Below are 11,744 nucleotides of genomic sequence, written 5' to 3'. Positions count from 1 at the left end.
ATTTATCGGAGAGCCGAAATGAAGCGTGGCTCAAAGTCCGATGCTTCTGGGCTTGGATTTGCAGTACGTGGCTGGACGCCATGCAACACAGATGTGAAGCCTGGACAGATGTCATAGCTGTAGTCAGGATGTTGAGCCAATCTTGCGAACGCGCCTGTTTGTTTTTCTCCACAGCTGATCGCCAAAGGAAAAAACGCTTCGGAGCTGTTTCCCGCCGTGGTGAAGAACGTGGCGAGTAAGAACATCGAGGTATGACGTCATCATTATTTTTCCTGCACAACACGCCATCCAATCACATTTTGTTCCCAACTTTTGATTTTTGTTGTGTTGTTTTTTTTGTTTGTCAGCTGAAGAAGTTGGTGTACGTGTACTTGGTGAGATATGCGGAAGAGCAGCAGGACCTCGCCTTGCTTTCCATCAGCACCTTCCAACGGGCCCTTAAGGTAACACTCGTTATGTCTGTAAGTGCCACAAGATGGCACCAACACACTGGCCAATAGGAAAGTAGTACAGGTTTACATGTATTTGTGGGGACTGGTTGTCATTTACAATGAACAAAATGGCCACCAGTTGCTTTGAAAGTGGAATGAATGATATCAAATTGAAAAATGCAACAACAACAAAATCACTCAATAGCGCCACCTAGGCATGCAATACCCTCCATTCATTTAGATGGAAAACTATGCTAGTCAGTTGATATACATGCAATCCCTTAGCATAATTGCATTGAATATATTTGCAATGTGCAGTGGGCGGTGGGATTCGAACCTGCGACCTTCTGGTCACTGGACAATGCAATTTAGCAAATGCGCCACTGAGCAGTATCGGACAGCTGGTAACGATGGTCAGTCGTAAGTATGGAAGTGGGCGTGGAAAGCGGGACTTGGAAAAAGTTCCGTGTCAGTCCCGTTGAAAATGAACGAGCAAAAGTTGATCTTCAACGTGAAATTGGGCCAAAACTGTAAGTCGTGTGGAATCGGACCATTTATGCCCCGGAAGGCGGGAATTTTCCAAGCGAGTTGAAATTGGAAGTATTATGTGGGAGTTAAAAATCAAAATCACAATAACATATGTGGGAATGCTTCCCACAATTAGTACTTGTATTTTGTTGTATTTGTTTGCATTTGTTGTTGTTTTTAGCTTGAGCCTCAGTTTCCACGTCAACGTGGGAAAAAAGAACCGTCTGCTTGGCAATCAAGCTCGCATGTTTTTTTGCAACAGGACCCGAACCAGCTGATCCGGGCCAGCGCGCTGAGGGTTTTGTCCAGCATCCGCGTCCCCATCATCGTCCCCATCATGATGCTGGCCATCAAGGAGGCCGCCGCCGACCTGTCGCCTTACGTCAGGAAGACTTCTGCCCACGCCATCCAGAAGCTTTACAGGTGCAACCCAGCCGCCATTGTTGCCTTTCAACACCTTTTCGAGTATTCCAATGGGCAGTTTGAAATGGGCCTGCTTCGAGCTTTTTCTTTTTCTTTTTTGCAAGCATATAATTTATAGACAATACTGCAGCTACATGCGTTTGGGAGGGAAAGCACTTTTTAAGATCATCACTATGCTTGCTAGTGATAGACCGCTGCGTTTGTTCGATACCGATTATAAGAAGTCAAGGAGACCGATGACTAATATTTCAAGCTGATATTCATTTGCAGTAAAAGAGAAAATATTTGTGTAAAAAAAAAAAAAGACGTTTTTTTTTATTTTAGACATATAAAGAATTGATGGCTTTGTTTTAAAATTATTAAAAAAAATTGTAGGGAGCTTCCAGGATCATCAGCATGTGTTAAGCCACATTAAAAACTAAGCAAGTAAATAGTTCCCTAAAGTTTTCTATTCTAAATAAAGTTTTCCAAAATTTCAACTTAATTTCCTAATTTAAGAAATAAAAAAAAAGTGTAGGGAGTTCCCAGTGTCAGCATAATTTTTTTATGAAGTGGAAATTTACATAAATCCATAAATGAAATAGAAAAGTTCCCGGTATCTCACTGAGCGACAATTGCATGCGAATGTAGCTCTTTTGGGGGTTTTGTCAGGGTTCACAAAAGGTTTCAAAAAACCCTTGCAGACAGTGAAGAACTGTTTGAATATGTTTAAAATGTCTTTGCGACAAGTAAAAACATCTTGCAAATCCTGACGAAAACCTTAAATTCGCTACGTTCGCAAGCCCGGCCGAAAGATCTCGGTCTCTTCCTAATGCTTGCGAACCCGTAAAAAGACCAATTTTTTGTCTTTTCCTAGATCCTGGTGCCATCTTGTTGCCCATAAACGACGTTAATGTGAAGTCAAGGGTTTCATTTAGTCAGGCAATTGCTTTGTTGAATTGAAAAACTGGTTTGGAAGGCGGGTTTTGCATATTCACAGTTTTAACAAGATTTATGCAAATTTCTGTAATAAACAGAAAAAAAAATCGAATAAAGTGAGATGGCAGTAGATGAACTGTGGGTGCACTATAAATGACCCCCCCCCCTTTTTTTTCCACATTTTGCTACTCAGCCTGGATCCCGAGCAGAAGGAGCATCTCATCGAAGTGATCGAGAAGCTCCTGAAGGACAAAAGCACGGTGAGTGCGGGCCACCAGAGGGCGCCACGCTCAAGCCTTTTTTGCATTTGCCGCACTTCCTTCTGGCAATGCCACGCTTTGTTCGTTCTCACATGCTCCTGGTTAAGCGTTGGTTGAGCCTCGTGCTCCCGTCGACCCTTTTAAAATTCGTCACACTTGAACCTCTTTCAAAAGAAATAAATAAATAATAAAAACTAGAGCTGCGAGCAGCTATAAAGGGGCCCTCGCACGTTGGGGCACTTGCACGTCGGGGTACTGTTACATAGGACACAAGGACCGTCTCAAATGTAAATGTTTTTGCCATGCCTTTTCATTAAAAGGCCGAAAATGATGCGCAATTCCCAAAATAAAATCAAAATGGCGGACTTCCTGTTAGGTTTAGCATATGGCACCGATATACTTTTTTTGTAGGTCCGTAGTCTGTTACATATGTGTGCAAATTTTCGGGCCTCCAGCTGACCCGGACATCTACTTAGTGAATTTATTCCAGGGAACGAAATGTACAATTTCAATGATTGTTTTTGAAATCTGGTATCGTACTACTAACAAATAATGCAAAACGCCGTTGACAAGCTACCGTGAGTTAGCATCGATGCTACGGTAATTATAAACCCTCAAACAAGTGCTACTTGAATGCACATGGAGCAACAATACATACAACTGACACGCAAGAGAAAGAGACAAAGTATATTTAAAAACAAAATGTTCATGCCGAAGAAAAAAAAAAAAAGTCAATTAGCACAAGCAAAGGGTTGAGGAACGCTATCAGGCGAACACCAGGTAACACACAGTTACCTCCTTTACAAATGTGCCTGCTTGTTTGAATGGCTGTGACACACATTGGGAGCAAGGGGGGGGGGGGGGTTGTTTTCAAAACAAAATGGGACGGCGTGGCGACGGCGGAGTTTGTGCAGCTGTTTTAACGTGATGGATCTATTATGTCGCCATTACAAGATAAATGATGGATCCCTCCCTGCGCTCGCCTTGCCAAATTGAAAGCAGAGCAAGAAGGGGGGGGGGGGGTGGCTGCCTATGATTAGGGGCTAGGTGGGACGGCCATTAATTTAAGAAGGCGGGGGTTGGGGTAGGGGGCGGCATCGTCCAACCCGGGATGCGCCATCCATCAAAAAAAAAGAAAAAAAAAAAGATTGCGTTCCGTCCCGTGTTGTCTCTGACGTGATGACCCAGCACTTCCCGTCGGCCTAATTAGAATTCATCGCAAAACAGATTCAAGGAAACACTCATCATTTCCCAGGAAATTTATTGTTATTAGGAGAGCCATTTGCTTAGGGTGATTTTTTCCATTACCGCCTTGTCATAATGCGGTTAGCGGTCGGGCGACCAGGTGGCGCCTCGACCGCGCCGAGCGGGGGAGGGGGGGGGGGGGGGGGGGGGGGGGCTGTCACTCTTCTTGATGGCGTGGGGAGTTTGCCTTGCAGCTTGAAAGTTAGACGAGAGAGCTCGCCATCACGCCGAGGCAAACACGCTCCACACGCGGCGGGTACGGTCCATACAATAACCCCACGTATTTTTTTCCCCACCCGCTTTGCTTTAGGAAAGTCGGCTAGCATATTGCTAACACCTCAAACGGGCTAACTAATAGCATCGATGTAGTCATGGTATATAACCCTTTTCAAGGGGAAGTCGTATATAAATCAGTTTGATTATTATTATTATTATTATAAACAAAAAATATTATATGCGCACCATCTGTCTTATTTTTACTATTCTATTTTTTAAAGTTATTTTTAGCTACTTGACTCAGGGTTTATTCACAAGAATTCCAATGTACTTTTTTTTTTTTTTACCTGGTTTTGATTTGTACACATGACAATAAAACTCGATTCTCTCTGAAAATCCACCCGACTCATAAGTATCATAAGACGGTATAAGTGTACAAGTAAATACAAAATTTATATTCATTAAAAACAAGTATGTGACTAATAAGATAAGTATGAAATTAATAACACAAAATACAGAAGACAGCACTTCAAACGCCTCTAAAATCCTCCATAACATTCAGGAAAATCGATAATCAATTGATTACTAAACATTACTGTAATACTTAAAATAATGACATCCAACCATTTCCCCCCTCAAACAAAATCAGCAGTATTTTTTTTGCTGATTTTCTCTCTAGTCAAGCAAATACTAACGGAAACAGTAAAGCGACCCCCCCCCCCCCAATTTTTTTTGTTTTTATTTTATTGTATTTTAATTGATCAGCTGATTTAATTGTTCTTCCGTATTTCATTTTGCTAAATATCAGAATCTCTCAAAATCCATTTTTGTCGGAAAAACACAATCAAAAAACGATGGCTTATAAAATCAGTGATATAGCGGGGGGGTGCAATCGTGATGTTGTGGGGGGTTCGCTCTCAAATGTCCAGGGAGCATTTGTGTTTCGTCAAGCGTCTCTTTGATGATTTCAAGTGTGGATGGATCCATGTCTTCCTGAATGTTGAAAAGCGTTATGGATGACTTGTTTTGTATCACGGTAATGTTTTGTATTCTTTAAAAAAAAAAAAAAAACACCCGCCATCTGCAGAAAACAACAAGGTAGACCTTCAAATGGAGCCAAACAAACTCGATTATAGAGTTGTTTTGCTTCTCGGGGATTGCACATAAAATTGCTTTGATTTGTAGGAAAGGTATAATTGATGGATTTTCTTCTCACACTTGTGAAAATGACTCCATTTCAACTTTGAAGTGCTGACACCCCCCCCCCCCCCCCCCCCCAATAATGATCCGCTGGCTGCAATCAAAGTTGAAAATAAGTTTGCCGGCATAATGAGGGCAGACTCGTTTAACAATGCTTTCTATTTCCCCCGAGTGCCTCCACGCACTCCGATTGAGCTTTTTTTTCTTCCTTTCCTTTTTTTTTTTTTTTTTCCTGCCAGCTGGTGGCGGGCAGCGTAGTGATGGCCTTCGAGGAGGTGTGCCCGGACCGCATCGACCTGATCCACAAGAACTACCGCAAGCTGTGCAACCTGCTGGTGGACGTGGAGGAGTGGGGGCAGGTGGTCATCATCTCCATGCTGACGCCGATACGCACGCACGCAGTTCACCAGCCCCTGGGAGGAGGTGGGTCACACCCCCCTGCTGCACCATTTGCAATTTGGCACAAAGGAGATTGAAAAAGATAAATAGGGCCGTCTTTACGCATTTGGTCTCTTCATGCATAGCCATGTATATGAAGTTCGTACGTATTAACAGGTGTGCCAAAATAGTTTCTTTTTGGAAAGTGCAACAACAATAGAATGTTTTCTTTTTTAGGGAAGTGCAACATGAATTGATTTCTTTTTAGGGAAGTGCAACATGAATTGATTTCTTTTAGAAAAGTGCAAAATCAGTAGTTTATTTTTCTGTGGGGGAGTCAAACATCAACTGTCTTTTTTAGGGGGCAAAGTGCAACATTAATAGGGGGTTGTGTTATTTCTTTATTTTTTTTAGGAAAATACTCATCTTTTTTCTTGGGGGGGGGCATCAAATAACTTGTGCAACAAGTGCAACAAAATGATCAGTAGATTGCCCCTCTCTTCTTTTTGGGAAAGTGCAACAACAATAGAATGTTTTCTTTTTTAGGGAAGTGCAACATGAATTGATTTCTTTTTAGGGAAGTGCAACATGAATTGATTTCTTTTTAGGAAAGTGCAACATGAATTGATTTCTTTTTTAGGGAAGTGCAAAATCAGTAGTTTATTTTTCTGTGGGGGAGTCAAACATCAACTGTCTTTTTAGGGGGCAAAGTGCAACATTAATAGGGGGTTGTGTTATTTCTTTATTTTTTTTAGGAAAATACTCATCTTTTTTCTTGGGGGGGGGGCATCAAATAACTTATTTTTGTTTTTTGTTTTTGTTTTTTCCATGAAGTGCAACAAAATTATCAGTAGATTACCCCTCTCTTCTTTTTGGGAAAGTGCAACAACAATAGAATGTTTTCTTTTTTAGGGAAGTGCAACATGAATTGATTTCTTTTTTAGGAAAGTGCAAAATCAGTAGTTTATTTTTTTGTGGGGGAGTCAAACATCAACTGTCTTTTTTAGGGGGCAAAGTGCAACATTTAATAGGGGTTGTGTTATTTCTTTATTTTTTTTAGGAAAATACTCATCTTTTTTTGGGGGGGGGTGAAATAACTTTTTTTTTGTTTTTTGTTTTTTTCCATGAAGTGCAACAAAATGATCAGTAGATTGCCCCTCTCTTCTTTTTGGGAAAGTGCCACATCAAGAGCTTGTCTTGTCTTCTTTTTGGAAAAGTGTAACACATGATCAAAATATCATCAGTAGTCTTTTTTGCAAAAGCAGTGGATTATTTTAAGAAAGTGCATTACAGAAAGTTTCTTCTGTTATTTGGAAGGTGCCAAAAAAAAAGAGTGAATGCGTTGGACATGAGCGCGCTGCTAGCCATGACGTCCGTTAGCCACCAGAGACCGAGCTGCGCCGTGTATGCTAATAAAGTTAGCCTGGGACAAGAAAGTCAGGCAGTTTCGCTTGCGGTCACTTAAAATCGAAATTGTGATTTTATCATTTAAAAATCGTGATATCGGTTTTGTGTACCATTACCTTCCTCACCTCCAACATTTAATTTGAAAGAACCAAGTGTGGACAAGCTCAGAAATTGAATGTCATCGTTTAAACAGAGGATTTGACAATAACAAAAGTTTGTTAAGCGCCTTTTGTGCGTTTGCCTCTCAGGGCGCCGCGTTTGTGGAAAATGACGACAAGGCCTTCTACGACTCGGACCCGGAGGAGAAAAAAGAGCGGGCGGAAGCAGAACCCTACGCGATGGTCCCGGACCACCGGCTGCTGCTCCGCAACACCAAGCCGCTGCTGCAGAGCCGCAACACGGCGGTGAGTTGGTGCCGCAGGTTCGAGTCGAGGTGTTCGGCTGTCACTCAAACTGCATTTCAACGGCAAAAAGGCTATTTTTTTTTTAGTGATGCGCCGAATATTCGGCCACAGAAAATGTTTACAACGAATTAAAAACATACAAAAATGTAAACATCGCACATCGGTTGTCTGCGTTTTGGGGGGAAAAAACGTTTCGGTCAACCATCCACGCTTCCCAGCCATGATGTATTCCTGGATGCCATTTTGTCTAAACACAAAGCTACGCGGGCAAACTGTGAGCTGTCACGAAATGGCCGCACGCGTTGCGAGCGCTTCTCCATCACGCGGCGGCCTCAAGGTCTCGTCGCCGCTTCCCAATGATTAAAAATGGGACACACGCCGCAGGGTTTTTTTCTTCCCGTTTTTCTTTCACCGACGCCGACGAAAACCTTCTCCATCTTCATTGATGCCTTTCCACTCGCACGATGGACACGCGTCCCGTTTGGAGCTGGGAAGAAAAATGATTTATGTCCCGTCAACGCTCAAAACATCAAATCATCAAGCGCCGCAAACTTATGTTGACGTGCGATACTCGTTGAGTATTTGTATTCTTCCAAATGGCGCTGTAAGAAATCTTTTCTATTTAGGAACGTTCAGCATCACTAGTTTTTTCTTCTTTTGGGTGTTGCGCTCGATCACTGGGGGGGGGGATCGTCTTGGGATTGGGACATCAGGATTGGACTTTTTGGATGGTGCAACCTATCAAAAAATCAATCAATCAATCAAACAATAGTTTGACTTCTTTTTTAGGAAAGTATAACAAACGGTACTAGTTTGTCTTCTGTTTGAGAGAGTGCAACATCTATAGTGACTTGCAAAGTTCAAAATCTGTATTTTGATATCTTTTTGTTAACGTGCAACATCAGTTGTCTTCCTTTTGTGCGATGTCCGTCTTTTTTGGGAAGGATGCAACATCAGTAGTTTGTCTTCCTTTTGAGAATGTGCAACATCAAAAAGGAGTCATTAACCAAAGCGAAGAAGCCCATGAAAAAAGCAACATGTGAGCGAGTAAGCGTTTGCTGTGATTTTGAGGTGGTGATGGCGGTGGCTCAGCTTTACTGGCACTTGGCGCCCAAGCAGGAAGTCAACGTGGTCACCAAGTCGCTGGTGCGTCTGCTGCGGAGCCACAGGTGAGCACCCGAGCGTACGCCGACCCGTCTAACCCCCCCCCCCCCCCCCCCCCCCGACGGGCGGCCGTTAAGCGCGCTTGTCTGGTGTGCCCGCAGAGAGGTGCAGTACGTGGTCCTCCAGAACATCGCCACCATGTCCATTCAGAGGAAGGCGAGTGCGGCTCTCGGGGGGACTCGGTCCGGGATTCTAAGGCGGCGTTTTTTGATTTGTGATTTTCGAAATGCAAACAGGGGATGTTCGAGCCCTTCATGAAGAGCTTCTACGTGCGATCCACAGACACCACGCAGATCAAAACACTGAAGGTATGTACAGGGATGTGATTTTTCCGCTAATTCGCGCAATTCCGCTTTTTTTATCCCCAAAAATAAAATGTTAAAAAGTGGTAAAAAATCCGATTTCGTCTCTCGACAGCGTTCCATTTTAGTGTTTCCGTAACTGAAATGAAACGGATCTTGCGATTGGCTGAAGTCTCCGTGTTGACCAATAAGCGCGCTTGTTATAAAGGCATAGGCGTATGCCATTGTTCATTTCTCAGACCTTTTTTGCCGGGTGTTTAAAGAACGATGTCCGTGATCGAACGCAAAGACGCTCCGCGAGTTAAGGAAATGGACAAGATCGTAAAAAACAAGTTTCGATGGGACCGGTTAGAGAAGGATATATCGACAAATGTCGGAAAGAAGACTGTGACGAATTTGTTCAGTGACTTTATTCGGAAGATCGATCGCGCCGGGAAAGCGCTTTGCATTTGGTGCCGTGATACCGTTGACGACGGTGCGAGAGGTTTCAAAGCTCGTGAAAGTCACGCAAAGAGCAAAAAACACGGGAAAGAACTCCGGTCAAGAACAACAAATTATTCCATCGCTGGAAGTTTCGCTGCCCAAAACGAAAACTCCCAAAACTTTACGGCCTCCATCCCTTATTGACATCACAATCGGAAGCGGTAATCGAGAGACGTGAACCTGCGCCAGTTGCTGATAGAGTCGTGAATTTTGAGGTCGGTGGTAAACGTTTCAAATGAATCGAAATCAAATTTTCGAAAATATTATAACGTAATTAAAAATGGCCATAAATATTTAACATGGTTAATCATTGACACAAACTCAAATGAATGCTGCACGTTTGCACTTTTCAGCTTTCAATATGTTGACTGTCTTGATGTATGCAGTTACAGATGATCTTAGTTAATCATGCATTCCACGAATGCATGATTGTATGTTTTTGTTATGCATTATGTATTAAATTAAGAATGATTGATTAAATGATTTATTGCATGGTAAATATATATGATGATATTCTCAGTGATAGTTTTTAAAAGCAAAGGCAGTCACTCAATGTTTTTGAATGTGACTGATTTTGAGTTGACTAAAACTGCAATTTTATATGGGATAGTTCAATATACATTGAACATTTATGCTGTTGTTTTGTCTATTTCTTTGTCATCTGAGTGCATTGAAAGTACTTAAAAACACGGAAAACCCATGAGCTCTCTGGACCGAGCTGGGTGCCCGCGGCCCCCCGGACCCCCCCCCGGCTAAATTTTCAGATAATTTCACTTTGGTCAAATCACATCCCTTTATGTACTGTACGAATCCACGTTGACACGATTGAAAGCAGGCAAAACGCTGTATGTGGCAAAAAATGTTGTTTGCAGTTGGAGATCCTGACCAACCTCGCCAACGAGGCCAACATCGCCACCATCCTGAGAGAGTTTCAGGTTTGTCGTAATTGCGAAAGACCCACTTGGCGACGCGCCATCGGCCTTGACGTTGCCCCTTTTTCTGGCAGACGTACGTGAAGAGCCAAGACAAAGCCTTCGCGGCGGCCACCATCCAGGCCATCGGGAGGTGCGCCGCCGACATCGCGGAGGTGACGGACACCTGCCTCGGCGGTCTGGTGCTGCTGCTCTCCAACAGGGACGGTAAAGTCAAAAGCAGGCGTTTGCTCGTACGGCGCACAAGCCAAATCTGACCTTTTTGTTTTGTTTTCTGGAACGATAACCCTGCGTGCGTGTGCGTGCGTGTGTGTGTGTGTGTGGGGGGGTGTGTGTGTGTGTGTGTGTGTGTGTGTGTGGGGGGGGGGGGGGGTGTGGGTGTGCGTGCGTGTGTGTGTGTGTGGGGGGGGGGTGTGTGTGTGTGTGTGTGGGTGTGTGTGTGTGTGTGTGGGGGGGGTGTGCGTGTGCGTGCGTGCGTGTGTGTGTGTGTGTGGGGGGTGTGTGGGTGTGTGTGTGTGTGTGTGGGGGGGGGGGTGTGGGTGTGCGTGCGTGTGTGTGTGTGTGTGGGGGGGGTGTGTGGGTGCGTGTGCGTGCGTGTGTGTGTGGGGGGGGGGTGTGTGTGGGTGCGTGTGCGTGCGTGTGTGTGTGTGTGGGGGGGGGGTGTGTGTGGGTGCGTGTGTGTGTGTGTGTGGGGGGGGGGGGTGTGGGCGTGTGTGGGTGTGTGTGTGGGTGGGTGTGGGTGGGTGTTTGTGGGTGTGTGTGTGTGGGGGTGGGTGTGTGGGGGTGGGTGCGTGTGCGCGCGCAGAGGGCGTGGTGGCCGAGAGCGTGGTGGTCATCCGGAAGTTGCTGCTGACGCAGCCCACTCAGCACAGCGACATCATCAAGCATATGGCCAAGCTCTTTGACAAGATCGCGGTAAGATCGCAGGGTGTCGTGGATGTGACCATTTGAGCCGCAAACAAACGTGACGCCGCTCCCTCCTCCCCCCCTCCCGGCAGGTGCCCATGGCCCGGGCCAGCATCTTGTGGCTGATGGGCGAGTACTGCGAGCGCGTGCCCAAGATCGCCCCCGACGTGCTGCGCAAGATGGCGAAGTCCTTCACGGCAGAGGAGGACATCGTCAAGCTGCAGGCCGTCAACTTGGCGGCCAAGCTCTACCTCACCAACTCCAAGCAGGTACCCGGGATGTCTGTGGCGCTAGCGGTGTGAAAAGAAAGGGTTCGCCAGCGCTGTGTCCTGACAAATTGTTGTTTGAGTCTCTCGTGCGCACCGATGCGCCGTGTTTTCAAATTCAATCAAACTGGACTAAAATCTACGGACATTTTAATTCATGAACAAGAAACGAGCCAAAAAATGATATGATTTTGTCAAATCTTGTCTCTGCTCATCGGTCACGTGACATGTGACACGCCCCCTTTCAAAAAGTGCAACATGCACAAACGCATGGACAGACA

The 11,744-nt window shown here is 44.7% G+C and overlaps 1 protein-coding gene across 1 annotated transcript in view; it reads left to right on the top strand.

Moving 5' to 3' along the window:
* The window catches only part of ap3b1a (adaptor related protein complex 3 subunit beta 1a), a 34,989-nt gene that overhangs the window by 3,993 nt on the left and 19,252 nt on the right, over positions 1-11,744 (top strand). Inside the window, 14 exon segments of the mRNA XM_086096961.1 lie at positions 175-249; positions 348-443; positions 1,222-1,382; positions 2,494-2,560; positions 5,461-5,604; positions 5,606-5,644; positions 7,255-7,410; positions 8,482-8,579; positions 8,676-8,730; positions 8,811-8,882; positions 10,232-10,294; positions 10,366-10,498; positions 11,097-11,206; positions 11,290-11,466. Of these exon segments, the coding sequence (XP_085953087.1) occupies positions 175-249; positions 348-443; positions 1,222-1,382; positions 2,494-2,560; positions 5,461-5,604; positions 5,606-5,644; positions 7,255-7,410; positions 8,482-8,579; positions 8,676-8,730; positions 8,811-8,882; positions 10,232-10,294; positions 10,366-10,498; positions 11,097-11,206; positions 11,290-11,466 (1,446 nt within the window).

This window comes from Leptonotus elevatus, chromosome 15 (genome assembly GCF_054856555.1).
Source record: "Leptonotus elevatus isolate MCC_2025b chromosome 15, RoL_Lele_1.0, whole genome shotgun sequence".
Taxonomy (NCBI): Eukaryota; Metazoa; Chordata; class Actinopteri; order Syngnathiformes; family Syngnathidae; genus Leptonotus; species Leptonotus elevatus.
Note: the sequence above shows the minus strand (reverse complement) of the source record. Positions and strands in the feature narration are given on the sequence as shown.